The sequence below is a fragment of the Nyctibius grandis genome, chromosome 15 (assembly GCF_013368605.1).
Source record: "Nyctibius grandis isolate bNycGra1 chromosome 15, bNycGra1.pri, whole genome shotgun sequence".
Lineage (NCBI taxonomy): Eukaryota > Metazoa > Chordata > Aves > Nyctibiiformes > Nyctibiidae > Nyctibius > Nyctibius grandis.
In genome coordinates this window covers 13356092-13383114 of record NC_090672.1, presented here as the reverse complement: position 1 = coordinate 13383114, position 27023 = coordinate 13356092, and the positions used below count along the sequence as shown (strand labels likewise).

General features: G+C 62.0%; 5 protein-coding genes across 5 annotated transcripts; 3 read left to right on the top strand and 2 right to left on the bottom strand.

Moving 5' to 3' along the window:
• Positions 1-418: 418 nt before the first annotated feature.
• On the bottom strand, positions 419-1070 carry NPB (neuropeptide B). Its single transcript, XM_068413518.1, has 2 exons — positions 810-1070; positions 419-594 (listed from the first exon to the last, which is right to left on the bottom strand). The coding sequence occupies exons 1-2, from the start codon at positions 1050-1052 to the stop codon at positions 466-468; spliced, it is 372 nt and encodes a 123-aa protein (XP_068269619.1). The 5' UTR covers positions 1053-1070; the 3' UTR covers positions 419-465.
• A 299-nt stretch (positions 1071-1369) lies between these two features.
• ANAPC11 (anaphase promoting complex subunit 11) lies at positions 1370-1818 on the bottom strand. Its single transcript, XM_068413449.1, has 2 exons — positions 1664-1818; positions 1370-1572 (listed from the first exon to the last, which is right to left on the bottom strand). Exons 1-2 carry the CDS (start codon positions 1770-1772, stop codon positions 1427-1429), a joined length of 255 nt encoding a protein of 84 aa, XP_068269550.1. The 5' UTR covers positions 1773-1818; the 3' UTR covers positions 1370-1426.
• A 67-nt stretch (positions 1819-1885) lies between these two features.
• Positions 1886-6362, top strand: ALYREF (Aly/REF export factor). The gene is made up of 6 exons (XM_068413406.1): positions 1886-2160; positions 2416-2547; positions 4841-4988; positions 5077-5140; positions 5298-5478; positions 6096-6362. The coding sequence occupies exons 1-6, from the start codon at positions 1927-1929 to the stop codon at positions 6108-6110; spliced, it is 774 nt and encodes a 257-aa protein (XP_068269507.1). The 5' UTR covers positions 1886-1926; the 3' UTR covers positions 6111-6362.
• A 198-nt stretch (positions 6363-6560) lies between these two features.
• ARHGDIA (Rho GDP dissociation inhibitor alpha) lies at positions 6561-13594 on the top strand. Its single transcript, XM_068413399.1, has 6 exons — positions 6561-6650; positions 10035-10244; positions 10651-10734; positions 11218-11294; positions 11458-11521; positions 11914-13594. The coding sequence occupies exons 2-6, from the start codon at positions 10055-10057 to the stop codon at positions 12111-12113; spliced, it is 615 nt and encodes a 204-aa protein (XP_068269500.1). The 5' UTR covers positions 6561-6650; positions 10035-10054; the 3' UTR covers positions 12114-13594.
• Positions 13595-16971: 3377 nt separating this feature from the next.
• P4HB (prolyl 4-hydroxylase subunit beta) lies at positions 16972-25442 on the top strand. Its single transcript, XM_068413213.1, has 11 exons — positions 16972-17145; positions 17472-17678; positions 18420-18553; positions 18775-18912; positions 20901-21005; positions 21284-21409; positions 21856-22056; positions 22719-22839; positions 23051-23232; positions 23676-23762; positions 24401-25442. Exons 1-11 carry the CDS (start codon positions 16992-16994, stop codon positions 24488-24490), a joined length of 1545 nt encoding a protein of 514 aa, XP_068269314.1. The 5' UTR covers positions 16972-16991; the 3' UTR covers positions 24491-25442.
• Positions 25443-27023: the final 1581 nt, after the last annotated feature.

Sequence of the window (27023 nt, the reverse complement as noted above, 5' to 3'; positions counted from 1 at the left end):
CCAGCACGGGCGTGGGTCCCTGTGGCTTGGAGGGCCAGTCAAAGCGGGCGGCAGGTGCTGGGTGCTCGTCTGGCTGCCCAGCCACGGCAACACCTAGGACAAGGCAGGGGATGGGCCCCCCCTCTCCCTGGGGACCCAGGGGCCCCCACACAGCTGCAGGCTGGGGACCGTGCTCAGCTCCAGCCACCGGTCCCGCTGCCAGCTGCCCCCACGTGCTCCCAGCCGGGCTGTCACTGCCCTCTCACCTGGAGCGTCCCTGGAGCCCCAGGAGCGATGTCCTGCCCCGGGCACAGCCTGGCCCCCACCCTGGCAGCCCCAAGGCCCTGCAGGGCTCAGGGAGCTGTGGGAGCCGCAGGGACGGGGGGGGATCAGCAGCCCGGGGCTCCCCCCACTTCCCAGCAAGGACAGACGTGGCGGAGCCAGCCCAAGCACGTTTATTGTCACCGCGGAGCCACCAGCGCCGGCTCAGGCACCCGCACACTCCGCGGGGTCCAAGGACACGGTCACGTCCGCCTTGCACTGGAGGGTGCCGGGGGCTCCCGGCAGCAGCCGGCAGCTCTGCCGCTCGGGGGCCACATCCGTCACGCACGGCACCTGCGGGGGAGAGCATCAGCCGGGAGCGGCGTCCCCAGGCAACGCGGCGCTGCCTGGCGCTGGCGGGGGGAGCTGGGGTGCCCCCACCCCGCCCCAGCACCCGGCGGGCAGAGGACCCCGCTCCTGCTGCTCCGAGCGCCACGGGGGCGGGGGGGCCCCAGTCCCGGCACAAACCGAGCCCAGTGCCCGCCGTGCCCCGAGCCCCCGGTACTCACCGTGGCGTGGAGCCGTGCGGGCAGGCGGGCCGAGCCGGGCAGCAGCACGCTGGGGCCGGGGCCGCGCTCGGCCGTGCCGTCGGTGTCGGCGCGGCGGGCGAGGGGTGAGCGGCGGGGACCGGCGAGCAGCCCCGAGGCTCTGCCCACCGAGTAGTGTCGGGGCCCGTCCGCCGGCGGGTACCAGGGCTCGGCGGGGCGGCAGAGGCAGAGCAGCGCCAGCCCCAGCCAGCGGGCAGCGCGCATGGTGCCGGTGGGGCCGCGCCGCTCCGCCGCCGCCTTTATAGCCGGGGCCGCCCCCGCCCCGCCGCGCGGCCCGCCCTCCCGGGGCGGCGGGGAAGGCGCTGCTCGCCGGCGGCCCCGCAGTCGTCCCCGGGTCGCCGAGGGGCCCTGCCCGCCGCGGCCGGGTCCCGACACCGACACTCCCGCGCACAGCGGAGCGGGTGCCGCCCGCCCCCCCCCAGCACCGATCCCGAGCGCAGGAGGACACCGGAGGGGCGAGTGGCGGCTGCACGTTTATTGAGGGCGGCCCGGGCGGGAGCGCGGCCTGGGGCGGGGGGCGGGCAGCGGCCCCGGCCGCCCCCCCCGCCGCCCGCCGGTGTCCCGGCGGGGCCCGGCCGTCACTCCTTGAACTTCCACTCCTGGCGGCACATGGGGCAGTGCTGCTGGACCTGCTGCGAGTTCAGCCACTTGAGGATGCAGTGCATGTGGAAGCAGTGCGAGCACTGGCCCCACACCAGCGGGCAGTCGTCCCCGGGCACCTTGCCTGCGGCGCGGGGCGGCCGTTAGCGCGGGGCGGCCGCCAGGCCCGGCCCGCCCCGGGGCCCCTCCGCGCCGCGCCGCCCGGCCGCACTCACAGTCGGGGCAGCAGCCGTTGAACGCCATGCGGCAGATCCCGCAGTTCTCGTCGTTCGCCACCCACAGCCAGGACGCGACGCCGTGCCAGCTCCGCACGCGCACCCGCATCGCCCCGCCGGAAGTCCCGCCCCGCCCCACAAGGCCCCGCGCACAAGCGCGCGCGCGCGCGGCCGCCGCGCCTTCGCCGCCGGCCCCGCCTCTTCCGCTTCCGGCGTCGGCGCAGCGCGGCCGGAAGTGCAGGCCCCGGAGCGGAGCCGCCATCATGGCCGATAAGATGGACATGTCCCTGGACGATATCATTAAGCTCAACCGGAGCCAGCGCGGGGCCGGCCGAGGCGGCGGCCGGGGCGGCCGGGGCCGGGGCGGCGCCACTCGCGGGGGCGGGCCCGGCCGGGGCGGCGTGGGAGCCGGGCGAGCGGGAGGCGGCGGCCCCCTGCGGAACAGGCCGGTGATGGCCCGGGGCGGCGGCAGGAACCGGCCCGCGCCCTACAGCCGGGTACGGAGTGCGGCGGGGCCGGGCGGGGAGCGCGGCCGCCCGCGGGGCTCGGCGGCGCCGAGGGGGACCGGGCCCGGGTCGGGCCTTGGGCGCGGCGGGACGGGCGGCGGCGGGATGGGGCGGCGGGGCCGCGCGGGGGGCGAGCGCGCCGGGCGGCCCTTTGTCCGCTGCCGGCGGGGCGGGGGGCGCGGTCGGCGGCGGCCTGTGGCCGGCGGTGCCCCGGTGCCGGTCAGCGAGGTCCCGGTCTCGTTGCAGCCGAAGCAGCTCCCTGAGAAGTGGCAGCACGACCTGTTCGACAGCGGCTTCGGGGCGGGCGCCGGCGTGGAGACCGGCGGGAAGCTGCTCGTCTCGAACCTGGACTTCGGCGTCTCGGATGCGGACATCCAGGTAGGGGGCTGGGGGCGGCCCCGCCGGGTGCGCGGGGGGCGTTCGCAGGGGGTTTCATTCATAGCACCGGGGTCGGGCGCGCTGGGCACCCACAGGAGCCACGCAGGGCCCGCTCCCCCCGGCGCCCGGGACGGGGGATCCCCGGGTGAATCAGCCCCGCGTTGGTGGCGGGGTTTGTGCCGCGAGGGTCCCGCGGCAGTCCTGGTCGTCCCGGGGGGGCTGCAGTTCGGAAGAGCCGCCGCCTTCCGCAGAGCAGCAGCAAATTGCGTTGTGGGTGACTCTGCCGCAGCGCCGGCGAGGGAAAACGCTGCTGTTTGGCTGGATCCAGCTGCGCCTGGAGAATGTAGCAAGCTCTGAGCCTCTGCATATCTGCAGACATTCCGTTACCGTACCGGCTGTACGTCTGCCTGCTCTGTTTGCCCGGGGCCTGTTTGCGCAGCTCTGTTCCGCCGAGCATCGCGGCGTCCCTACGGACGCAGCCGCCTGGTAACTGGGAGGACGTTGGTGAGGGAGGGCGCTGCCCGCGCCGCGGCGCCTGCGGTACCTGGTGCGTCAAACCCTCCAGCCGAGTCACCCGCCCCTTGTTTCAGCCGTGCCTCGGTACGAACCTGCCGGGTCCTTCCCGTGGGGCGCTCGGTGCGCTCTGTCTCCGTGGCTGCGAGGGCGGAGGCGTGGTGCTCCCCCGGCTGCGGGGCACGCGCACGAGTGGGTTGTGCAGAAATAAATGTTTGCAAACACCAGGCACGTCCCCCGGGAGCTCTGCTGGCTCGGCCACGCTGCAGAGCGCTTCCTTTTAAACGGGCTTCTGGTCCTCGCCAGGGAAAAACAACCAGCTGCGTTTGAGCTTTCTTCATCAGTTAATTCGTTCCGGTTTATCCACGTGCCGATCCGGCCGTGCCTGGGGAATTGGAAATGAGCTTTGTCAGGTCACCTAGTTACTGGGTAATGAGCTTAAAAGAACCTCTTTTCCTCGGGTAAGTTCAGATTTAGTTTAAATAAGCTTCTTTGTTGTAGTCAGGCCCCGGTGTGTAAAACGTGGCTCTGCAAAGTCACCTCAGTTTAACCCGCTCCTGCGCTTTGTGTGGCAGATGGGATTCGCTGCCGCTGGCTGGGCTGAGGCGCGGAGGGACTTACACCTCTAGTTTGTTTAGCAGCAAAGTTGACTTAATGGCTTTGCACCTAATTGTTACAACCCATCCCATAATTTAGCGCTGCCTCAGATGTGGTGATCGCTTTCTTTGTTTCTATGCTAATCTCACCATGAAGGTGGCACAGGCAGCTCGGGCAGCGTGCGAGTGGCTGGAGGGAACCTCAGACAGGCGTTGCTCTCGGAGGAGCTGCTGGGTACGAGCCCGTGTTCTCTGCGGGGCGAAGGGAAGGTGGCTCAGGAGACGCAGCGGGGCACCGCCTCGCCTCTGTTCCAGAAGCTTCTCTCGAGTTCCGTGTAACGTTCACCTCCGCTGGATGAGTGCGAGGGAGGCGCTGGCCTGCAGCCCTGCCCGAAGCGCTGCTCGCCCAGGAGGAGAAGGACGCGTCCAGGGCTCCGTCAGGTGCTCGGGCAGCAGCTCACGGAGGTGGCTGCGTGGCCGTCGGGCTCTGCGGCCGCTGCGGTAGAAGGTGGCCTGTCCCTCTGGGGACCTGGTGCAGATGTGGAGCTGCCGAGGCGCGGGGCAGAGCAGGAGCTCGCGGAGGTGAGGAGTCTGTGCTGGCTGCCTAAACGTAGCACCGGTGGAACAAAATTGGTGGCTCCGTTGCTGCCTCTTTATTTCCACCGCTCGTGACAGCAGATGACAGGATTGAGTAGAGGGCTTCTCAGTTTTGGGGGTATATTCCTGATGTGTTTTTAAATTGCACCTGGTCTAGTAAAGAATTAAGGGCGGGTGGCGGGGGAAGTCCAGCACAATGAAACTGTGATCATCTCTGAACCCCTGTGCTCGTGCAGATCGTGCTTCCTCTATGGCATGGCGTGGGGTCTGGGTTGTTTTTAAACACCCACCCCACTGACTCAGCCTGAACAAAAAGACCCGCAGTTTCCCTCGAGTCTGCTTCGCTGGCTGTAAGCCTGCAGCCTGCAAGTGGTGGATGTCGAGTCCTGCTGGTTTTCGCCACCTGTGGCAGCTTTCTGACATCCCTCTGACAGGCCTGCGCTCCCCTCTGCTGTCTGGAGTTGTCAGGGGTGTTCTGCAAAGCGCCTGCGGGCGGCTGTGCGTGGGGCACTGCCGGCGCCGGCCCTGGCTGCGCGGCGTTCGCGGCGCTGACGGGCCTGTGCGCTCCTCTCCCCTCTCGTTCCCAGGAGCTCTTCGCAGAGTTTGGGACCTTGAAGAAGGCGGCCGTGCACTATGACAGATCTGGCCGCAGCCTAGGGACAGCGGACGTGCATTTCGAGAGGAAGGCGGACGCTCTGAAGGCGATGAAGCAGTACAACGGAGTCCCCTTGGACGGTGAGTCTGCGCCGCCGGCTCCCCGGCACCGCGCTGGCTGGAGCAGCCCGTGCCCCGCACGCAGGCTCACCGGCCGCTCTCCCTGCAGGGCGCCCCATGAACATTCAGCTGGTCACGTCACAGATCGACACACAGAGGAGACCAGCACAGAGGTGAGACGCTGTGCGGCCGCGGGAGCCGCCGTGCCCACCCATGCCTGACCCCACTCTGTAGGACGCGTGGGTCCGTCTCCCGCTCGGCAGAGTTCTGCGTGCCGCCCGTTTGGGTTAACGGGGATGCACTAAAACTGTTGCTCTTTAAAAATCACAGCGTAAACAGAGGTGGCATGACCAGAAACCGCGGTGGTTCAGGAGGATTTGGTGGTGGAGGAGGCAGCAGGCGAGGTACTCGTGGTGGGAACAGAGGGAGAGGCAGAGGAGCTGGAAGAACTTCCAAACAGCAGCTCTCCGCAGAGGAACTAGATGCACAGCTGGATGCTTACAATGCCAGGGTAAGTGCTGCTGGGTGCTGCCGCAGCTCCCCCGCGGCGTCTCGTTCTGGGAAACACGGTCAGCCCGGAGCCGGCAGGAGAGAGGGAGCGATTTCCAGGTCATTGACTGAAGCAGCGTCCGCCTCGAGCCGAGCAGCGCCTCGGTCCCGCAGCTGATGTTGCTTTGCAGTCCGTGACGCACGGGGCCCCGCACGCCGTTTGCTTCCTCCGGAACCAGCTCAGGCGTCTCTGCCGCAGCCGGGTTAAAATCCCGACAGAGCCGCGGTGGCGGCTGAGGCGGCGCTGGGGGAGTGGGGTAAAACCGAGGCGAGAGTGGGGAAGGAGTGGGACGAGCAGAATTCCAGAAAAAAATGCCTCGGGGATGTCTGGTGCTTTAGAGCAGCTTCTCCGGCGTTGGGGGAGCGTAAACAGAGTTACTGTGCCGAAGGCTTGGGGGGGGCAGGGGGGCGGCGGGTGCGCCCAGGCCAGTGCCAGAACCCGCGTGTGCCTGTCCGGCAGCACCGGGGAGTCGCGGTGGTTCACCGGGGCGGGGCTGCCTCGGGAGGGGGGTGCCGTGGGGTGCTGGGGGTGCCGTGGGGTGCCCGCCGCGCGGTGACGGCTCCTCTCCTCTCTTCCAGATGGACACCAGCTAAAGCGGCGGCAGCGGCGCGGGGAAGGACTCCGATGTGGCTGCGCGCTCCCGGCGGGGGCCGCGGCCGGCGCCGAGGACGGGCTTTGTTTTACGTTTCGTTCCGGGATGGGTTTTAAACGCTGTAAAGGTTTTTTTTAATTCCGACGCAGACCCGTTTTGTACCGAGTTATTTTTGGGATAAATTTTACCGGTTGCCTGTTGGGCCGAGGTGGCTTTTTCACCTTCGCCGTAATAAAATAGAACCGTGTCTAGAGCCGTGCGCGCCCCTGCGCCGTGCCGCGCCCGCGCGCGCCTTCCCGCGCCCCGCCCGGCCCCGCCCCGCGGCGCTCTGCCCCTCCGCCCCGACTCTATCGTCCCTCCCGCCACCGCGCGCCCAGCCCCTGGGCCAATCAGCGCGCCGCGCAGCCGCCGGAAGCGAGGGGCGGGGCTCAGCCGGGTATAACGGGAAGTGACGGGCGTGTCCCGGAAGTGCGGGGGCGCGCGGGCGGCTGGGCGGATCCCGGCGGCGTTGTCAGCGCGGCGCGGAGAGCGAGCGGGGCCGGTAGGGCGGGGCCGGGCGGGGGCGGCGGGCACCGGGGGGTGGGGGGTGTTCGAGTGGCGGCGCCGCGTCCCCGCCCCGCCGCGCCCTGGCCGGGCCGCCCGCACCGCGCCCCGCCGGCTCCCGCTGGCCCCGGGGCGCGGCCGCGGTGCGGGAGCGGGGCCCCGGTGCCCTTGCACGACCTTCTAAGGGCCGGGGAGAGCTGCTGGCCCCGGCGGGGCCGTTCCGGAGCGCAGCGGGGCTCGAGGCCCGCGGTTGGGGCGGAACAGGGGCGGTTCGGGTCGGCTCGTGCTGCCCGCGGAGCCGGGGCCGGTCCGAGCCCTCCCGGGGGTCCTCCCGGTGCCCGGGCTGTGGGGGGCGGTGCGGAGGAGCGCGGGGCCCTTTTCGCCTCCCGGGGCCTCGGGAGGGGCCGCGCTCTCGTGTCTCGGAAGGATTTTCCATAAACGGCGGCTCGTTATGAAACGGGGAACTGGGGAGCGACTTCCCGAGGGCCGGTTTCCTTCCGTGTCCGGGTAATTAACGAGCCCGTTTTAGCCCCGTAGCGCTGCGGGAACCCGCCGCGGTCCGGCTCCGCGGGAGGTGCCGGTTCCCCGCTCCCTTTGCAGCCCTGCCGAGGGACCGCGAGGCCTTTCCTGGCCCCGCGGGCCCGTGCAGCAGCTCTGAAGGCCGTAACTTCCTTTTCTTAAGGCGAGAGGAACTCCCGGGCGGCGGCACCGCTGCCTGGAGGGTGTCGGGTCCAGCCCACAGCTGTCTCGCTCTGGTTTTCCAGTCGTCCTCCCAGCACCGGCGTCCTCGTCCCGCAGGTGCCAGCGGGACGGTTCCGTTCTGGTGTCCCACCCGTAGCCGGTTTGCGTCCCGGGTGCGGGGCTGCGGGAGGTTCTTAAACGTCTTCGGTTGTGAGTGTGGAGCCGCCCGCTCGCGCCTCGGGTTTTGCTCCTGTCAGTTAACACCTCGTAGGTGAGCTGCAGCCCGGGGTTACGTCAGGAGAAAGAAACCACAGGATAACCCCTTACACCTCTGAGCTGCCGCGCCCCTAAAGGCAGCACGCTGCTTCTAGAGCCCTCCGTGCCGGGGCCGGGCGGGGTCGGCTGAGGTGGGCGCTCTCGCAAGGCGACTGGCGCAGCGGCAGCGTCTGGGCATCCCGCTGCCTCCCAGTTCCCGGGTGGTGTCGAGGGCAGCGCGGGGCCTCGGGAGGTGCCAGCCAGTCTCCGGTTCCTCCTTTGCCGCTGCCCTGGAGCCGTCTGAGCCCGGCTCGTTTCCGATCCAGCCTCCCGTGTGAGGCAGCGGCGCAGCTCGAGCCGCTTTAAGCGGTTTTGCTCCCTGTCCTGACCGCGCTCGTAGCTGCACAGCGAGCAGGGTCGGCTGCCCTGGCTGGAGAGCAGTGCTGCAGGAGCGGCTGTTACCTGGGTCACGTTCCAGCCCAGTTTGCCGTGTGGCTGCACAAGCTTTCCCTGGCGCCACGGGCGAAGAAGGAAGGGTGGGGACCGCTCGATCGGCTCCGCTGCGTGTCCACGGCTGCGCTGGGGCCTCATGGGCGTCCGAGGCCAATTAGCTCATGTGGAGAGGCTCTGACGAGCTCTCGTGTCACTAGTGCCGTGGGATCTTGATCCCGGGGTGTGCAGAAGTGGCTGTTTACTGCTGTCTGCGTGAAGACAAGCCGCGTTCTGTTCCGGGCAGTGTTTCTGTCTGGCGGAAGGTGGGGCTCTCGCCCTCACCGCTGGCTCCGTCCAGGAGGAGCTGGCTGGAGGAGGTGGTGAAGGCAGCGAGTCGCTCCCAGGTGGGAGGTGATTCAGGCTCTGCCGTCCTCTGCGAGGATCTGAGGGGAGCCCAGGGCCGTGTCCAACGGCTCTGATCGATGCCTGAGGTTTGAGGTTGAGCTCCCGTGAGGCACCTGCACCCAGCGTAGTGAGGCGGCTTTCTCTGAGGAGCGGAGCCCTTGGAGGGGCTGCTGTAGGTCCCTGCTCTGCGCGTCGGCGCCCGTTTGCTGGAGGTGTCGGCGCGGCGCAGGTGGGACACGCGAGGGCAGTTCTCCTCTCCTGGCAGTTCACGTGTGACCGAGTCCCTGGGCTTCGCTTTGGCAGCGCAACAGCTGGTCTTTGGGACGCCCGGAAAAGCTCTGGTTCACTAATCCTGAGCTGTAACAAATGCTGTGTCTGAGGAGCCTGAAGAGCGAGGCCGAGGCCCTCAGAAAAGCTGTCGCGTGATTAGGAACCTCCTTCCCCTCCGGCTGTGCCCCGTGGTGAGGCCGCCCGCGCCCGTCGGGGCCGTGGCACAGCCTGGTCGGGGGTGACGTCCTCCTGGCCGCGGCTCCTGGGGACAACCCTTGGAAGCGGTGCGGTGGCATTTCTGCGGGGCTTCCTCAGGGGGCTGAACCCCGTCCCGGCCTGAGCTGATGGGTGGAAGGTTGCTTTGTGCTGGTCCTGTCCTGTCTCGGGGGGTTCCGGGGCCTTAGGGGTCCCGTGGGGACGGGGGTGGCTCTCGATGAGGCTGTGTGGGGGTCGCACGATTGTTTCTTTAGCTCTGGATCACAGGATTAAGGCTGGAGGCGCAGGAACGCAGCCAGAGAGCTGGGGATTGGGGGTTTGGTTGGGTTTTTTTGTTTGGTTTTGTTTTTCTGTGCCCTCTGCAGCGTGGTTGGTGGTAAATAACTGTTTGAGGGAGGGGTTACCCCCACGGAGCTGGTGAGGAGTGGGTGGGGGCGATGTGTGGGAGGGAGCTGTTGCCCGTGTGTCACCTCTGGAGGGTGGCTCTCGGTGAGCGGTGGCTCCGTACTTGGGCGAGACCAAACTAAGGCATCTCCGCACTGGTCAGGTCGGGGTGGCTGAGCCTTTCCAACGCTGTCCCTGGAAGGGTTTTTTGAGTCTTTAGAGAGTCCAAGTTGGTATTTGCCGTGGGACGACCCGTGGGACAGCGTGTCCTGGGGAGCGTCAGGGATCCCTGACGAGGTTTTTTACCGTTACGAGCCGTGAGCTCCAGGCTGGGGCAGAGGCTGCTGGCACGTGTGCCAGTGCTGGGGCGGGGGCCTGTTCTTGGCTGGGGTCGTGTGTCGTAGAGCGCAGAACCGACCCGGGTTTGTTCTGGGCTCAGTGAAGGCCTCCCCCGCTGTCCTCACGGAGGAGAGGGTGTTCGCCCGCACAGCTCGTGAGTGAAGCACCGAGGCTGAATTTTTCCTACCCTCCGGCGTGGGCCTCCATGGGCTGAGTACGAGAGCTGGGCTACTGCAGGGGCCCGTGGCGGGGCTGCGTCCCCTGAAGGGGCCTGGGGACAGCGGGAGCCCGCGGAGCCGCGCTGGGGAGGGCGGGTCGGTGCGGACGGGCTGCGCTGCTGGGAAGGAGCCCGCGCTGGTGGAGCGGGTGGGTGCAGTTACGCTTCTCCTCCCCCCTTCAGTGTAACTCGGGTGTGTGAGGATGGCAGAGCAGGAGCCGACGGCGGAGCAGCTCGCCCAGATCGCGGCTGAGAACGAGGAGGACGAACACTCCATCAACTATAAACCACCTGCCCAGAAGAGCATCCAGGAGATCCAGGAGCTGGACAAGGATGACGAGAGCCTGCGCAAGTACAAGGAGGCGCTGCTCGGTGCCGTCACCGTGACTGCAGGTGAGCCCCGGGACGCGGCTGGGCCTCGCTCGAGCCGGAGCTCCCTCGGTCGCCTCCGGCCTCACCCCCACCCCGGCCCGGGAGCTCTTCTCCTCCCGGCTCCTGGCGCGTCGGCAGGAGCGCAGCCGGGAGCGTAAAGGCACGCGTCTGCTCCCCTGTGCTGATCTGTGGCCCTTGGAACAGGGCGCAGGGACTGGGGGTGGCACTGCTGCAGAGGGGACGCTCCCGGGGAGGCCGCGGGCTGGGCCTCGCACAGTGGGAGCCCAGAGCGTCACTGGGGTGGATGCTGCTCTTACTGGTTTTTCTGCTCTTTCCAGAAGTGCCCTGGAAGGAAAAGGAGAGGAAAAGGAGTGGTGTGGTTGGTATCGGGGACGGGTGTTTAACAGCCTTTCTGCTTCTCTTCCAGATCCCACTGCTCCAAACGTGGTGGTGACCAAGCTGACCCTGGTCTGCGCGACCGCTCCCGGCCCCCTGGAGCTGGACCTGACGGGTGAGCGGGGCGGGAGCCCCGGCCCCCCCCAGCTCCCAGCCCGCTCGGTGCGGCGCGGGTGGGTGATGGGTGACCCCCCTGTGCCGATGCAGAGCGAGGTGCCCAGGCACCCTCCCCGTGGCAGCAGGAGGCCGTTGTGCCAGCCCTCGTCTCGTGGAGGTGCGAGCTGCGGGGCGGGTGACACGGCAGCTTCCAGGTGGTGACACCGCGGAGCAGAGGCCTGCAGAGGAACGTCCTTGAGTTAACTGCGTTGCTGCGCTGCAGTGTCCTTTCACAGGGCATGGCTTGCCCGCCCCGGGTGCGTGGGCAGCGCAGCGAGGAGGGTCCTGCCACGCAAAAACGAAAGGATGAACCACGTGGCGCTGTCCCGGCAGCGAGGGTCACCCCCTGCTGCAGACACCCGCCCCATCGCCTCGTGCAGCTTAAATCCGCCCCACAGCACAGTACAAGGGGACTCTGGGCAACCCTCTCCCTTCTTTGTAGGTGACCTGGAGGGCTACAAGAAGCAAGCGTGCGTGCTGAAGGAGGGCGTGGAATACCGGATAAAAATCTCCTTTAGGGTAAGAACTTAGGTCTGAAAACTGAAGAACAAGCGGGACACTGAGCTGCTGCAGTCCTGGCACCTGAGCCCCGAGAAGTGGCGTGGTGGAGGAAACGCCGCTGTGCGTGGGGCGGGCAGCGTGTCTGGGAGGTGCCTCCTACAGACCTTGCTTGTCCCTGCAGGTTAACAGGGAGATCGTGTCGGGGCTGAAGTACATCCAGCACACGTTCCGGAAAGGCGTGAAAAGTAAGTGCTGCTCTGTGACTCGGGTGCTGCTGGTGCGGGGGCTTTGTGCTCGGGCTGGGGGCGAGCCCACGGGTGCCCCACGGGAGGAGACAGTCTGGTGGCCTCTGTGCCCCTGAGCCCGTGGCGATGTGTGAACGCTTCGGGGTGTCCTGGCTGCACCCGCGCCTCCGGGCTCGACGTGCGGCGGTGAGCGGATCGCTGCTGGCAGCGGGGCTGGCGTGGGGGATCCTCCCTGCAGCGAACGGGGCTGCTCGTGTGGGTGACACTCGTGTTCCCACAGCTCCTCTGTGGGGTGGTTGTAGTAGTAACAGATCTTTCATTTGCTTTAGCCTTGCCCCAGGCGTGGGGGAGGCTCTTGGACAGCCTCCATGCGCCTCTCTCTCTCCTTATAGTTGACAAGACCGAATACATGGTGGGGAGCTACGGCCCCCGAGCAGAGGAGTACGAGTTTCTGACCCCCATGGAAGAAGCCCCTAAGGGCATGCTGGCCCGGGGCAGCTACAACATCAAATCCAAGTTCACAGATGACGATAAGACTGACCACCTGTCCTGGGAGTGGAACCTGACCATCAAGAAGGAGTGGAAGGACTAGCCCTTCCCAAGGCCAAACCCCAGAGAGCGTGAATCAGACAGTGGCTACCGTAGAAATCCCCCCCTGTACCAAAGTGCTGACATTGGAACCCTCCTACCTTTCACCCCCCCTTATAATTTGGCCAGAGCTCAGTTTTGTAACGTGCCCCCTCCCCAGAGAATCGCCCAGCGCATTGACCAAACCGTGCTGTCTGCATCTGGTCTCCAGCTGCCCGTCCCGGGGCCGCGCTGTCCCAGCGCAGAGGCGGGAGCGCTCGCTCCCTCGCCAGGCCCTTCGCTGCTCCTCACCCCCCTTCACTCGGGGAGGTGCTGAAGGGGAGACGCTCCCGTGTTCTGTGTAGGATCCCGTGCTTGGCTTTCCTGTGCACAGCTCAGGGTAGCTACTGCCTCCAAGTAGCTGAAGAACTTTGATGCCAGGCAGCTATTGAATCCCTTTGTTGGCTAAAATCATGTCTGGCCTGCCCCTTCCACCAGCCAGTGTCCTGGGAACACTGGCAGCTCCATTTGTGGATGTTCCCCGTAACCATGATGCCTTAATGTGTAACACGTATCCTCTCGGGAGGGGGCCCTGCCCTCGTTACACTTTTTAAACGCCACCCGCCCTCCCCGTTGTTGGCATGGCACTCATCTTGGTCACGCCCCTCATGGGTTATTAGGAAAGAGTCACAACTTCCCGCTTTGCTGCTGGTCCGTTCTTCACCCGAGACAGGGCATCTCCAGAGGGGAGGGTGGTGTGACGTCCTGGGGGACGCCTGGCCACCCCTCCCGCTGCCCGGAGAGCTGGCTTGCCCAGAGCTCCCAGCTCTGGCGGCCTCAGCGCCTCCGGGGCACGGCGGGGGCTGCAGGGCAGGGGGGCGCGGGAGTCACCAGTGTTGCCATCACCTCACACTTCTCGTTGCAGCCAAGGCAGCTGCAAAGCACTGAAATCCCAGGGCAGCACCTGCCCTCCCGGCTGTTCCGGGCTGAGGACGGACTAGCCTGTTTCTGCAGTTGCTCTCCTGATGCCATCAGCAAAGAGCTCGCCACGGACAAGCGTTCAGAGCGGTTAATGCCTTACGTATCTGTTCTGCCTTTAAAATCTGTGCCTGGCCTGTCAGTATTTATTGCCTTGACACGTGACTCCCCGCCGTGCCCGCCGCAGAGCCCGCAGCACGCCAGCCTGCCGCCCGCTGCGGGGCACGGCGCGGGGCGAGGGGGCCCTCGGGGCCCGGCACCCGGCGGGCTGGGCCGGCACCGGCCAGCGCCGCAGCCCTCTCAGTTGGATCCCACCACGTTGAGGTCGTATTAGAACTGGGACCAAGTACATGTGGCTTTCTCGTAGCTACGTCTTTGCCTCTAACTCTCCCTTGCCCTGCCCCTAGAGAGGTTTTTGTTAATTTGATTTGGTGCATATTGTCTGTAAATCCTAGACCCGGGTTAACAGGTTTGGAATCATCGTCTGCTTCTCCTTTTATGACAGTTAAATAAAATCTTTGAACTGACCGTCTGCCGTCCGTTCTGGTTCTGTTCTGGAGCTCCTGGTGCTGGGTCTTTGGCAGGAGGTGGCAGAACTTCTGTTCCACAGGGGATTTGTGCAAACACTCGGGCTGGGAGGGGACCAGGACCCCTGGGCCTGTGAGACGGGGAATCTGGGACAGTCCCTGCCAGCGCAGGAGGCAGGAGGCCGCCGCTGCGGTGTTTGTCTGCCAGAGCTGTCCCTTGCTGTTTGCTCTGTTCTGCGTGGGCTGCAGAACGAGGGACGAGAGGGGAGTGGGAATGGGGGACGGGTGGGTCTCAGGTAGTAAAGTCGGGGGGTCTCCTACCAGAGGAGGAGCGGGTGGGCTCAGCCTTGGCCGGGGCGTTGCTCCGACTCCGGCTGCGAGCACCAAGTGAAATTCCTGCGCGGTCGGAGGAATGAGGGAGGTGAGGGGAAGAACGGAATCCAGGAGAGGCGGCGTGCGATAAGAGCCTGCGGATGTTTGCAGGGCGTGTGGCGTGTTTGCGTTGAGGATAAGAAAAGTGGGAAAAGCTCTTTACAGAATCCACAGTGCTGGAGGAGCTGCAGAGGCGGCGGCTCAGCCCCGCTCCTGGTCTAAAAGACTCACGAGGGTAACAGAGCTCTGAACACAAGAGGGAACCTGCTGAGCTCACAGCACGGGCCCCCCTGTCCCCCCGGCCCCAGGAAAGCTGCCGCGCTTCCCCGTGCTGCAGCTAAAGGAAACGACGTGACACAGAGACTGCAGGAGAGCGCGAGGGCTGGGACGCGGCCCCTCAGCCAGGCAGGAGCCCCCCGCACGCCCCAGTGAGGAGCCGGCCGCGGCCAGAGCCCGTCCGGGTTTGCTGTGCTCGTGCCGCTGCCAGCGCTGTCCAGCCGTGCCCCCGCGGCGTGGGGACGTGAGAGGCAGCGCAGAGGCAGAGCTGGGAGCTGGCGTCACCCTCCTCGTGTCAGTTAGAGCCAGCCCAGATGCGCTGATAAAGTGAACAAAGGCCTTCCTTGTGCTGGCCCCCAACAGCCGCTCTGCGGCGGCCGCGCGGGGCAAGATCCTGCCTGATGCAACCCCCAGCTCTTGGGCAAGTCTTGCCGAGCGCTGGACGTTGGTGTTTCTGTTAGATCGTTGGCGCGATGGTGGGGCCTGGGGAGGGGCACGCGGGACGGCTGTGACCGGCTGGGGGCTGAGGGGCTGCAGGGGTGACCCACCGCCTGTGTGCTCCCCAAATGCTGTCCCTGCTGCAGGGTAACGTGCTCGCCCCCCGTCCCCCCCCAAGCACCCACAGGCACAAGCAGCCCTGGGGACGTGCGGGTCCAGCCGGGGGCGGATGATTGTCACGACTTGCGGCTTCCACGGAAAAGCCTCAGCCCCTGCTGGGAGCTGCACCTTGCCCACCCCGGGTCAGCGCTTGCCCAGGAGTGGCCCGGGCTGCGCCTCTGGTCCGGCGGCTGTTGGTGCCACAGCAGCTGGCCGGGCACAGCAGCAGAACTGCAGCTCCCCGAGTGTGGCAGCTTTCACCTGTGTCTGTCAAAATGGACCCCGGGAGAACTGAGGCTGAGAGGACGGGGAGAGCTTGGGAATTAACGTCCTGGCAGCGCAAGAGCCCCGGCTGCGGGCCTGGACCTGCTGCGCCGGTGGCTGGTCGGTACAGCAGTCGTGACACGCCGCCCCGGCTGCGGCGTCTGGGCCGTGGCTGCTGTGCACTCGCTGCTTTGCTCAGCGCAGCTTCGCCATCTAAAACCCCTCTGGACAATTTCTGGGCCTGAGAAAAGTGTCAGTTCTGCTCCCGGACACAGCTCAACACCCAACGGCCCCTTGCAGCACCTGCAGAGTGCCAGGTCACCTGCGCAGAGCTGGGGGGCACCCAGCTCCCACTGCCCGCCCGGGGCGCAGGCCCAGCCCTGCGGGCAGAGCGGGAGGAGGGCACCGACCAGCAGCTCCGCGCCGCAGGCAGCCCCCGAGCCGGTGGATCGGCAGGGTGCGGCTGGGAGCCCGCACGGAGCCTGTCCCTGCTCCAGCGCTTATCAGCCGGGCAGCAGCACGTCCAGGAGGTGCCCGGAGCAGACACCGGCCAAGCTCCTGCGCAGCCCTGGGCACCGGGGTGCCCCGCGCCCGCCTCCGCTGTATGGGGAACCCTGCACTGATACTGGGGCCACCGTGGGGTCCAAATGCGGCGCTGCTTCCCCCCCCTCCACACACTCTCCCTGCCCATCTCTGGCACTGGGAAAAGCGAATGGGGCTTCCCAGAGCATGGCAGAGCCTCGTGCCTTGCAACGGGCCCGGGCCCGGCCTGCGGAGGGTGGACAAGGGCAGCGATCATCCCCCTGCACTCAGCGCTGGTGAGGCCGCATCTTGAATCCTGGGTGCAGTTTTGGGCCCCAAGACAGACATCAAGGTGCTGGAGCGAGTCCAGAGAAGGGCAACGGGGCTGGGGAAGGGTCTGGAGCACAAGTGTGATGGGAGCAGCTGAGGGACCGGGCGGGGTTTAGCCTGGAGAAAAGGAGGCTGAGGGGAGACCTTCTCGCTCTCTACAACTACCTGAAAGGAGGGTGTAGCGAGGGGGGTATTGTCTCTTTTCACAAGTCACAAGCGACGGGACGAGAGGAACCAGCCTCAAGTTGCCCCAGGGGAGGTTTAGGTTGGATATTGGGAACAATTTCTTCCCCAAAGGGTTGTCAAGCGCTGGCACAGACTGCCCAGGGCAGCGGTGGAGTCCCCGTCCCCGGGGGGTTTACAAGCCGTGTAGTTGTGGTGCTGAGGGACACGGTTAGTGGTGGCCTTGGCAGCGCCGGGTTTACGGTCGCACCCGGTGACGCTCAAGGCCCTTCCCGGCCCGAACGGCCCCGCGGTTCCGCTCCATGACAAGGGGCGGGGCCGCCGCCGGGACACCGACACCGACCGGGGTCGATCGACCGGCCGCTGCCCGGTGCCGCCGCCCCCCCCGCCCCGGGCCTTGCGCGCCGTGACGTGCCCGGCCGCCCCGCGCCGGACGCGGCCCGTTCCCTTCCGGGGCGGGGCAGGGGGCGGCACGCGCGGCCCAGTCAGAATCCACCACGCGCGCCTGGCCGCGCGCACGCGCAGTGCCCCGCCCGCCGGGGCCGCCCCAGTGCCACGTTCGAGGGCAGGCGGCCGCGCGAGGCGCCGGCGCTGGCCAATCGCGGGAGGCGCCGCGGGGAAAGCGGCCAATGGCGGCCCGCGGGCGGGGAGCGAGGCCAGCGGCCAACCCGCGGCGACGGGCGGGAGGCGGGCCCAGCCCGCCGGCGAATGGGAGCGGCGGCGGCGGCCCGGGCGGCGGCCCGAGCCAATGGCGGGCGGTGGCGGCGCGGCGCGGCGCGGCCAATGGGGCGCGGCGGCGGCCGGGGGGAGGCGGGTTTATAAGCGGAGGCGGCGCCGCGGCCGCCATCAGCACCATGGCGGGGCTGCGCGCGCTGCTGCCGCTGCTCTGCCTCCTCCTGCCCCGCGCCGCCGCCACCGAGGAGGAGGAAGATGGCGGCGTCCTGGTGCTGCGCGCCGCCTCCTTCGAGCGGGCGCTGGCGGAGCACCGATACCTGCTCGTGGAGTTCTGTGAGCGCGGGGGGCCGGGGCGGGCGGGCGGTGGCCCCGGGGGCCGAGGGCGGGGCCGGGAGGACCGAGGGGCCGGGGGGGGCGCAGGGAGGTGCTGAAAGACTGGGATCCCCGGCCCGGGGAGGGGGCTGCTGCAGGCGGCCGTGCGGGGCCGGGAGGCCGCTGAGGTGCTGGGCCGGTGGGCGCCGCCGGGCACGGGGTGCCGGTGCTGCGCCGCCCTTGGCCCCGTACCGGGAGCGGGGCTCCCTGAGCCCCGGTGGGATGTGGGGTGGCGGGGCCGGGCGGGAGCGGGGGGCTCCGGCCAGCGCTGACGCCCCGTCCCGCAGATGCCCCGTGGTGCGGGCACTGCAAAGCGCTGGCGCCCGAGTACGCGAAGGCGGCGGCGAAGCTGAAGGCGGAGGGCTCGGAGATCCGGCTGGCCAAGGTGGACGCCACGGAGGAGTCGGAGCTGGCGCAGCAGTTCGGCGTGCGCGGGTACCCCACCATCAAGTTCTTCAAGAACGGCGACAAGGCCGCTCCCAAGGAGTACACAGGTGAGGCTGCCCCCGCGCCGCCCGGGAGCAGAGGGCAGCGACGTGGCGGCGGGTCCCTGCACCTGCCCCGCGCTCCTGCGTGTGCTGCTGCGGCTGGACAAGGTCCAGGGTGACAGCGGCCCAGGGAGTGGCACCGCAGCGGGTGTGCGCGGGGGGTGTAGTGGAAGGAGTCTGCCTTCAACGGGCTTTCTTTCAGAGGTGGGGAAATCCCTGATGTGAGCTGGAGCAGATGGAATTGTTTTTGTGTAGGAAAGCGAAGTGATCCTGGCTCAGTTTGTTGCTTGGCCTGACTTTACTCAAGCAGTGCAGCACCCAGAATTGAAAAAGTACTTGGGCAGTTGAGTAAAGGGGCAAACGCAAGATGCAGAGGTGCAGGGAAGACCAAGACCAGCAGAATTATTGTGCTGGACGCTGAGGGTAACATCAGAATAGTGAGTTTAGAAAGAAACTCATTGAAAACTGTTAGCATCTTGGAGAAGGGGTCAAAGTTTAAGAGCATAGCTGGGCTAGAAGCAAGAGAAGACAGGGTTCCTGGGAGCACCTTGTACCTTGACTTAACAATTAGGGATTAGCTTAGTTAACACCAGGAGTGAAAGGAAAAGAGTTGCGTAAACGATATCTGGATTCTTCCTGACCTCTTGGCCGGCTGCTGAACAGCTTATCTCAAAGCTTACAGGTTTTGTGTTCTTGAACTTAGTCGGGGGGAAAAAGTGAACCTGTGTTCTTATCTTTCTGGTGTAGCTGGCAGGGAAGCAGACGACATTGTCAACTGGCTGAAGAAACGCACTGGCCCGGCTGCAACTACCCTGACAGATGCCGCTGCAGCGGAGTCGTTAGTGGATTCCAGTGAAGTGGTTGTGATTGGGTTCTTTAAGGTAGAGTTTGTGCCTCCATTTCAGAAGCTCTTGTGTGTGTCTGGGGCCTTCCCTGCTTTCTGCCCCACGGGGACCTGACAGCTGGGGAAGGCTCTCTGTAAGTTGTGAAACACTTGCTGTCCTGCCTTACTTGATCTGCCAGTTCTCTGGCTGGTAAGCCCTGGGATGTTTGTGTTTCAGTATGAAGTGTGCTGTGTGAGACACCTTTCTTTATTCTCTAGGATTTGTCATCAGAGGCTGCCAAGGAGTTCTTGTTGGCAGCAGAAGCCGTGGATGACATTCCTTTTGGGATTTCCTCCAGTGCCGATGTCTTCACCAAGTACCAGCTTGGCAAGGATGGCGTGGTCCTCTTCAAGAAGGTACTGGTTGGTGCAAAGCACGAGCACCACGCCTGAGTCTTCTGCCTCTTACCTTTTCTCTAATTAGACTGAAATGAGGGCAGCCCTGGCTGAGACAGCAGAAGATCCTGTGCTGTCAGTCTGGCCCTTTACAAGCCTCAGAGCCTGGGGGGAAGAGCGGAGCCTGCAGCCCCTTTGCGGGCGGCAGAGCCCCGGATCCCTTCGTGGGGCACAGCCGGCAGCGGAGGGGCCCGCGGGCGGCAGCCTCGTGGGTCTCCTGGCGCAGTGCTGCCCTCCTGAAGGGCTGTTGCTTCACTCACTTCCCTGTTTCTCAGATATCTGGCTGCGGTGCAGGAACGGTCAGCACAATCTTTAAAGTACTCACGGCTGTAACTAGTGGGGCCTCCTGTGCCCCTCCCCGAACAGCTTAAACAGAACGGTAGCCAAGTTCTCGATGGCTTGCCGTGGGGCTCTGTGTGATTGTGCCTGGGCAAACAGCCTCAGTGCTGGCCTCTGCTGCAGTCAGCGGCCGAGCCTCAGAGCTGCTGTCTCTCGCTCTGCCGTGGGTTCCACGGCGCAGCGGTCGCAGTGAGGCTCCCAGGAGGATGTGCAGCTCCAGCTGACCAGGCTGGGGCGGTGGATTATGTGTAGAGGGATGCTGGTCATCTACAGAATCAGAAATAAACTTGCTGATGCCTTTTATTATTGAAATCCAAGTCATGGGGATTAAATTCTAGGTTTGAGAAGACAAGTAGAGGTTCCTTAGACTTGGTGGTGCCGCATGTGTGCGTGCAGTGAGGCAGGACAGAAAGCTGCTTTGGGTTCAGAGTCACTAAGTCTGTAATTAATCAGTCATTGGTCTGAGCAATTTGACCTGAGACAGGCTAAAGATTTGACTGAATTCTTATTTTATCTTTGTTTAGCTAAAATAGCATGTTTTATTCCACTACATCTCTGCAATTTTAGTTATTTTTATGGTGCTAGAAGCTGGTAGAGTTAAATTCTCAGTCAGAGGTCCCTCAGATCAGTGTGGCTGAGGGTGCAAGTAAATTACCTGGCTGATGAGTTCAAAATGCGAGGGTTTTACAACTAGAAAAGCTGGGGTGGGTGAAGGGGGTGGTGTTTTGTTCTTGGCTGGCTGGCTTGCTACCTGTATCTTGCTCTTCTTGCACGTGTAGCCCTGTGTGTAATCTTTCTGTACACTCTACCCATGGCTCATGCTAGGCTGAAGTGTTTTGCTCAGCTCTTCAGCTGAGCCTGGTGCGCTTCCTCTAGCAGAAGGTTATCTGAGTCCACTGTCCTGCTCCTGCCAGTAGCTCGAGGCTGCTGCGTTACCCTGCACATCCTCTCTAGCCCTGGTGGCCCTCTACAGCTGTTCCCTTTCCAGGCCGCTGGAGCGGGTTCTGAGGATCCCGGTCAGGCGTACAGGTGATGTCCTACTCTAGCAGGGGATCTGGCCCCTCCAGGGCGATGTGCGTGTTGCACACGTGCTGTTGTCTCTAACAACAGTGACTGAAATGACCCCACAGGGCTGAGTCGGGTACTGTTTGCTTGCTGTGTGTACCGGGCTTTGCTGTCAGACTTCTTTCGTAGCACTGTCTGGGTAAAGTGTCTGCATCTGCTCTGATGTGAATTCCTGCAGAACAGAGAGCTGCCGGGGCTCTCACTGGTCTGTCTGGTGCCTTCTGCAAAGCTGTAAGGCAGCTCTTGAAAGCCACTGGTGACCCGTGTCACAGATCATTTTGTGATCATGCAGAACAATGCCAGGATCTAGGCTGACTGTTGTGTTGCTGGGGGTGATTTAAGGCGTTGCTTGCCAGGAAGATGAACACCTTGGTCCAGATTTTTATGTGAATGTGTGGAGACCTTGTTGAGAGATGGCAGTTTGCTCTGAGCCAGTGCAGCTGAGATCCATTTTGGCAGTGACTGGTGTGAATGCACCTTTTTTCTTGAAAGAGGTTTGTATGGGGTATGGAAGTGTTCTAATGGAAGGATGTCTGGTTTTGCAGTTTGATGAAGGCCGTAACGACTTTGAAGGGGATCTCACAAAAGATAATTTACTGAACTTCTTCAAGTCCAATGCATTGCCTCTGGTCATAGAGTTCACTGAACAGGTAGGTCTCTAGACACCCCGTAAGGCCTCTCCCATGGCTCCTGTGTGAACGTAACAAAGCTTGAACTGTAGGTTGTGCAGTCGTGTTGGAGCTGACACTAATTTGGGGTTATGGAGAAGTGTGAAGACCACAAGGGAAAGGGGAGGCATAAGCTTGCTGGTTAAAGCAGTCCTGTAGCGTTGTAGGATCCTGTGGTCCAGTCAGAATAGCAGAGCCAAGCTGGTCTTGAGACTGATTTACCTCTCTTCCAAAAATAAAGCTTATTTTCTATTCCTCAGACTGCTCCTAAAATCTTTGGAGGAGAGATCAAGACTCATATTCTGCTGTTCCTGCCAAAAAGTGTGTCTGACTATCAAGAGAAACTGGACAACTTCAAGAGCGCAGCTGGACACTTCAAAGGGAAGGTGAGATGGATTTCTTGGGTTATGAATGAAGTGACCACCTCCTGCAGAGGAGTGTAGCAGTGTCTGTACCCACTTAACAGCTGTGGAGGAGGACCTGCAGCTGGTGCTCTCTCTCTGCCTGTGTCTCTTGATGACGGGTGACTGAGTCACTTACTGTCTCACACCTGCTGAAGGACAGCAGTTAACCCCTGACTTCCCTTCTTGCGGATGCAGACCTGGCTCTGCCTTAGTGACCCCCAGTGCCAGGTCTGCACATGCTGCTTGAACTGATGCTGCTTGAGCTCTTGTGGCTCCAGCACTTGTGCTCTGACAGGGTGCCCTGGTGACGGGCTTGGAGAAGGAAGAGGGGCCAGCTCAGCCGCTGCCCATGCAGGCCTGTGTGTGTGAGGTACTGACAGCCGAGGTACTCGTCCTCACCATGCTGCCTTTGACTTTTTCCTCCAAAGATCCTGTTCATCTTCATAGACAGTGACCACAGTGACAACCAGAGGATTTTGGAGTTTTTTGGCCTAAAGAAAGAGGAATGTCCAGCTGTACGTCTGATCACACTGGAGGAAGAAATGACCAAATACAAACCTGAATCAGATGACCTCACAGCAGACAAGATCAAAGAGTTCTGTAATAAGTTCCTGGAGGGCAAGATCAAGGTAACAAATGCTGCTGGTGGTAAACCTTCTGCCTCAGTAAGCACTAAAACGCTCCCTGTGAGGGGTTGTGTGAGTCATCTGGAGAAATTCCTTCCAACTAACTAATGCACAGAATATCGAGCGGGCTTTGTGCTGAGAAACGAAAGGCAAAACCACTGGGGCATGAAGGCCGTAGGGAGGCAGGCGCTGTGCTGGCACCTGAGTGCAGCCAGCCTGCTCTGTCTGCTGCCTAGGGTAACTGCTCTTCATGCAATTGCTCTTTCTGCTGGCACTGTGTGGAAGGTGTGAATTTATGTGGTGCAGTTTAAAGAGCTTTCAGCTCTGCTCTGCTGGAGGTAGCCATGTGTGGCTTACTCCAGTGGTCACTGTTTAGCTAAACTCAGTCCAGTGGGAATGGTGCTGTCAGCAGTAGTTTCCTTCCTGCAGAGCTCAGTTGCAGCTCTCTCTGCACAAGAGCACCTACTTTTCCTGCTCGTTCAGGGTGGGAAGGAGACTTTCTGTAAGCAGAAGAGGAAGTGACTGATTCATCTGGTTGCTCATAGCCCATGAGTGAGGCACTGAGGGGAGTGGTTAAACTTGGGCTTTACAGGATATGTGATTGCATGTACATTCCAGGCAGCTGTGTAGCAAACCGTATCTCTGAATTTGACTTCTTATTGCAGCCCCACCTGATGACTCAAGATCTTCCTGAAGACTGGGACAAGCAGCCTGTCAAAGTTCTAGTTGGGAAGAACTTTGAGGAAGTTGCTTTTGACGAGAATAAGAATGTCTTTGTGGAGTTCTGTAAGTACCTTTCAACAGCTGCTTCTGAGTAACTGGCATGAAAGGAGTGCCAAAATACTGTATGACTGGGATTAGGGAGGAAGCATCTTACAGAATCTAAGCCACAGAGGGAGTGCCTCGGCTGAAAGATGTGTGTGACTGGCGCAGGGGCTGAGGAGGGTGGTGGTAACTGTTAGGCTGCTGGGGCTACCTGTGTGTTTGTCATTAACAGATGCGCCCTGGTGCGGTCACTGTAAGCAGCTGGCTCCTATCTGGGACAAGCTGGGAGAGACCTACAGGGACCATGAGAACATTGTCATTGCCAAGATGGATTCCACAGCCAACGAAGTGGAGGCGGTGAAAATCCACAGCTTCCCCACGCTCAAGTTCTTCCCTGCGGGCTCTGGCAGAAATGTAAGAGGGCAGCTGGCCCCCCCAGGCCGTGTACCGAGGGAGCACTGGAAATGCTTAGTTCCCTGCTCGAGTTCTGTTCTAGACAAGGCCTTTGGGAGGGCTCCCCATTCTGTAGGGATGGAACACACCACGTCTACAGGACACTGAGACCCTTTGTGGGAGACTGGGCTGCAGGAGAGAGTTTGGGGGTGGGAGGTGGGGACGGGGAGAAGAGGGAGCGTAGTGGAGGACAGTGTGCTCATCTGCAGGCTATTCTTTCCTCGCAGTGATCTCTGAAGTCTAGTGGCTGAGCTGTTTTCCTTCGTCTCGTATGGGTGAAGGTGAATTTTTAAATTCCCTTTTGCTTGGCATGTTAACTGTTGCTGAGAAAGAGAATTCTCCTCTCCAGGGGCATGGTTCTGTAGGTGCCCATAACCATTATCCTGATGTTTTTTCCTCTGTAGGTAATTGACTATAATGGGGAGAGGACACTAGAAGGCTTCAAAAAATTCTTGGAGAGCGGAGGTCAGGATGGGGCAGCAGCTGATGATGTGAGTAATGTTCATGCAGCACTCCAGGCCTTCAGAGCATGGGTCTGATCTGGTGCTGTGCTTGAATCCTCAGTCCTAAATAAGATCCTGGTGGTTATGTGGCAGGAAAGGATATTGTTGGTGAACAAAAGTGCTGACATCATGAAGTGTGACCTGTTCAGTTGCAGCCTGGCTGGCCATTGGACTCCTTTTATTGAGAACCCTTCATTGGGTGTGAAGTAAATGTTCTTGGGAGGCCCAAACACAAATGCATGGAAACTGTTGATATTGTAACAGCTGAATTTGCAGAAGCTGTCTCTGGTTGTTGTGCAAACTGCTGGAGTACTTCAGAGACTTGTTCTTTATTGGAGCTCCTGCTCAGCACCTGGACCTTGAGCAGTGTGATGACCATTGCATGTGCAGTGTATCTAGTTGGGAGCTCCTTACCTGGTGGGGTGGAGGGTGTTAGAGGAGCAGGTACCAGCTTCCAGGGGCTTCTAATCCTTAATGTCCCAAATTCAGAGCTCTTGGTAGAAGTCTCTGGATGTTTTGTGAACACGGCAGCAGAGGAGAGTGAACAGAGCAGAGGTGCTGTTCTGTGCTTGGTTTGGGATCTGCCTTGTGCCAGAAACCAGGAGCTGTCTTTGTAACCTGTGCAGGATCTGGAGGACCTGGAGACGGATGAAGAAACAGACCTTGAGGAAGGTGATGATGATGATGAGCAGAAAATCCAGAAGGATGAATTGTAAAGAGAAGACTGATCGACTTCGCCCCAGAAATCAGACACTAAATTGGCTGCTGTTGTGCAGCCCAGTGAGTCAGAAACCCATTAAGATTTAAAGCAGAAGGTGAATGGCTGGAAATCCAGGGATTGGCTTTTAACGTAACACTTCACCCTCGCTGTCTGTACACTTGACTTTCTTTTCTTTCTGTTCGCTTTGAGAAGGGATCTGTCACTAGGTAGCCAGCCCAGCCAGCTGGGCTCATTTTTGTTATTGTGATGTACTTTTTTTGTACACAGCTTTTGTTTGAAGTATTCTCTTCTTCTGGGTAGAAGCAGATTGTGAAGCGGTAGCACGAGTTCAATGGCCCAGCATTCTGGAGCCTGGCCACTAACATCTTCCAAGAAAGCTTTTTTTCCTTTTTTAAAACTAAAGCCCACAGTTGATTCTGCACCTGGCAGGGCCTGTAATGGCCTTGGCTGTTCTCCCCTGGAGTCAGCCTTTGGTGTATGCAGGGAAGAGGCAGTGGGCTGATGGCGTCATCCTGGTGAAAGGTGCTTCTCTTCATGCTGGCCAGATGTTTCCTTTCCCTTCTGCTTTAAGACACTTGGAGATGACTATTCCAAACACCTGGAAGGGTGGAATACTCTGTGCTCTGGCTGTGGCAGGCTCCGAGGGTGGGGTGACAGCTGGCTCACCAGCTTAGATGAGACCTGGCTGCGTTGCCATCCTTTTGATCAAATGCAAGGCTGCAGTCACTTTCCATGCATTGTTTTGAATGGGTTGCCCGGGTGGGTGGTGAGGGAGGGCCTGAGAAAACAGATCAAACAGGACATTTGCAATTACTGGGGTTTGGGGAGGAACTTGAGCAGGGGAGTGCCTCAAAGGCCTGAGCTGTGTCAGGCTGGTCCTTAGCATTCCGCTACAACGACATTGGGATTCAATTTGTTGGCCAAATAAAGCTGAGATTTTAATACTATTCTGTCTCTGTGTCTTTATCAGAACATAGAATAAATATCTTTGAACCTGACCTGAGTTCTAGAGTGATTCTCAAGGGCCTCTGCCAAAAGGGGGTGTTTGTCAGCTTCCTCAGACTTTCACTAAATAGCACATTCTTGAGAGAAACTCCACTTGTTGAATGCTTCCAGATTTGCGGGTGGCTTCCTTAACCTGAAGAAATCTGTATTGCATAATCCATAACGGAAAAGAACTTCACGATGACCATGTCATCTCCAGATTGAATCAGCAGGCACCGAACAGCTCTGTTAGCACTGAGCAGACTGACTCGGGCACTGCCCTTGCCAGCTGGCTGGGGTGAGAGGACCTCAGTGCTCCGGAGCAGTTAACCAAGGAATTTGCCTTCAGGGAAACCTGGGGCTGCTTCTAGCCCTGCTGGTCAGCCTCACATGATCCAGTGAGCTGCATTGCTATTTCCAAACCAGCCACTTACTGCTGAAAATATTTTTGTAAGAAAATATGCTATAAATGTCACAGGGGAGGAGGGCATGGTGGAGCGAGAGGGCAACGTGGGAGGCTACTGGTGCCTGTCACCACACGTGGGTGCGCTGGGGTGGTGAACAGAAGCGTTGTACAACACTTGTCTGCAGCTCCAGCCTCCTCCTGCGGCTCTGCTGGGAGCAGCACCTTGGCTGGGGGACGGGCAATCGCTGAGTGTGGGATCAGGAAACTGCTTGCTCCTGCCTGTCCTGTTGGTAATCGGTCATGTTGTGTGACTGTTACACGGAGAAGGATGGTTGAAGGTGCCGCCCTCCAGGGCTGTGCCCTCCTGGTCTGAAGGCAGGACTTGTTCCGTACCCCACCAAGCAGGCGGTGCTGGTGGCCAGTGTCGGGGCTGGTTAGTGGCGGCTGCTTCCGAGTAAGGGAGCTGCCTTGTGTTCTGGGGTGGGGAGGAGGAGAGCACTGCCAGGAAGGAGCTCCACGGGCAGGTGCTGGCCAGGACTTGGCTCAACAAGGTCCATTCTGTGGAGCCAGTTAAAGTGTAAACAAGGCTGAGCTCTGCAGTGGTGCTGTTTATGGTCTGAGACGTGCCTTGCCCAGCTCAGAGGAGGGGGCTTTTCTCCCACACCAAGGCTGCTCGTGGCAGAGCAGGACTCCATCAGAGTTATCCTCTGTACTCCGCTAATTGCTGTTCCAAGAAAGCCGGCTAAAAGCGTCCTGTTTCCCCAGCAGACAGCTCGGCCTCGTGTCGCACCGTGTTCTCTCTGGTGTGCCGCTCAGCAAAGGGATCGATGTGTTTGCCAGAAGCTGGACAAGAGCAGCAGGCAGCTCTGGGGTGCGCGGCTGGCTGAGCTGTCGGCCTCGCCGCTGGCTGGGGTTGAGGACAAGGGTCTGCTGCAGAAGGGGTGCAGTGAAACCTCTGTGGCTCCTAACACAGGGCAGGGATTTTTCCTGACGCGCCGCAGGGGAGTTCATTGTCCTGCCTCAACAATCCCCCGTCAGCATGAAACAGCACAATATGCTCGTGGGTCTGAAACGACCAAACTTTGATGGGAAAAAGGACAGAGGGGCAGTTGTTGGTTGAATCCTCGGCAGATCTGAG

What these genes read in the sequence shown, in the direction of transcription:
- ANAPC11 (XM_068413449.1), bottom strand. Translation starts at nt 1,772, where the DNA reads ATGCGGGTGCGCGTGCGGAGCTGGCACGGCGTCGCGTCCTGGCTGTGG. An exon ending in CAACGGCTGCTGCCCCGACT is followed by an intron (nt 1,573 to 1,663) that starts GTGAGTGCGGCC and finishes CCCGCGCCGCAG; the next exon opens with GCAAGGTGCCCGGGGACGAC.
- ALYREF (XM_068413406.1), top strand. Translation starts at nt 1,927, where the DNA reads ATGGCCGATAAGATGGACATGTCCCTGGACGATATCATTAAGCTCAAC. An exon ending in CAACGGAGTCCCCTTGGACG is followed by an intron (nt 4,989 to 5,076) that starts GTGAGTCTGCGC and finishes CTCTCCCTGCAG; the next exon opens with GGCGCCCCATGAACATTCAG. An exon ending in CAGAGGAGACCAGCACAGAG is followed by an intron (nt 5,141 to 5,297) that starts GTGAGACGCTGT and finishes TAAAAATCACAG; the next exon opens with CGTAAACAGAGGTGGCATGA.
- NPB (XM_068413518.1), bottom strand. Translation starts at nt 1,052, where the DNA reads ATGCGCGCTGCCCGCTGGCTGGGGCTGGCGCTGCTCTGCCTCTGCCGC. An exon ending in CCGCACGGCTCCACGCCACG is followed by an intron (nt 595 to 809) that starts GTGAGTACCGGG and finishes TCTCCCCCGCAG; the next exon opens with GTGCCGTGCGTGACGGATGT.
- P4HB (XM_068413213.1), top strand. Translation starts at nt 16,992, where the DNA reads ATGGCGGGGCTGCGCGCGCTGCTGCCGCTGCTCTGCCTCCTCCTGCCC. An exon ending in CTGGACACTTCAAAGGGAAG is followed by an intron (nt 21,410 to 21,855) that starts GTGAGATGGATT and finishes TTTCCTCCAAAG; the next exon opens with ATCCTGTTCATCTTCATAGA. An exon ending in GAATGTCTTTGTGGAGTTCT is followed by an intron (nt 22,840 to 23,050) that starts GTAAGTACCTTT and finishes TGTCATTAACAG; the next exon opens with ATGCGCCCTGGTGCGGTCAC.
- ARHGDIA (XM_068413399.1), top strand. Translation starts at nt 10,055, where the DNA reads ATGGCAGAGCAGGAGCCGACGGCGGAGCAGCTCGCCCAGATCGCGGCT. An exon ending in CCTGGAGCTGGACCTGACGG is followed by an intron (nt 10,735 to 11,217) that starts GTGAGCGGGGCG and finishes CCTTCTTTGTAG; the next exon opens with GTGACCTGGAGGGCTACAAG. An exon ending in GTTCCGGAAAGGCGTGAAAA is followed by an intron (nt 11,522 to 11,913) that starts GTAAGTGCTGCT and finishes CTCTCCTTATAG; the next exon opens with TTGACAAGACCGAATACATG.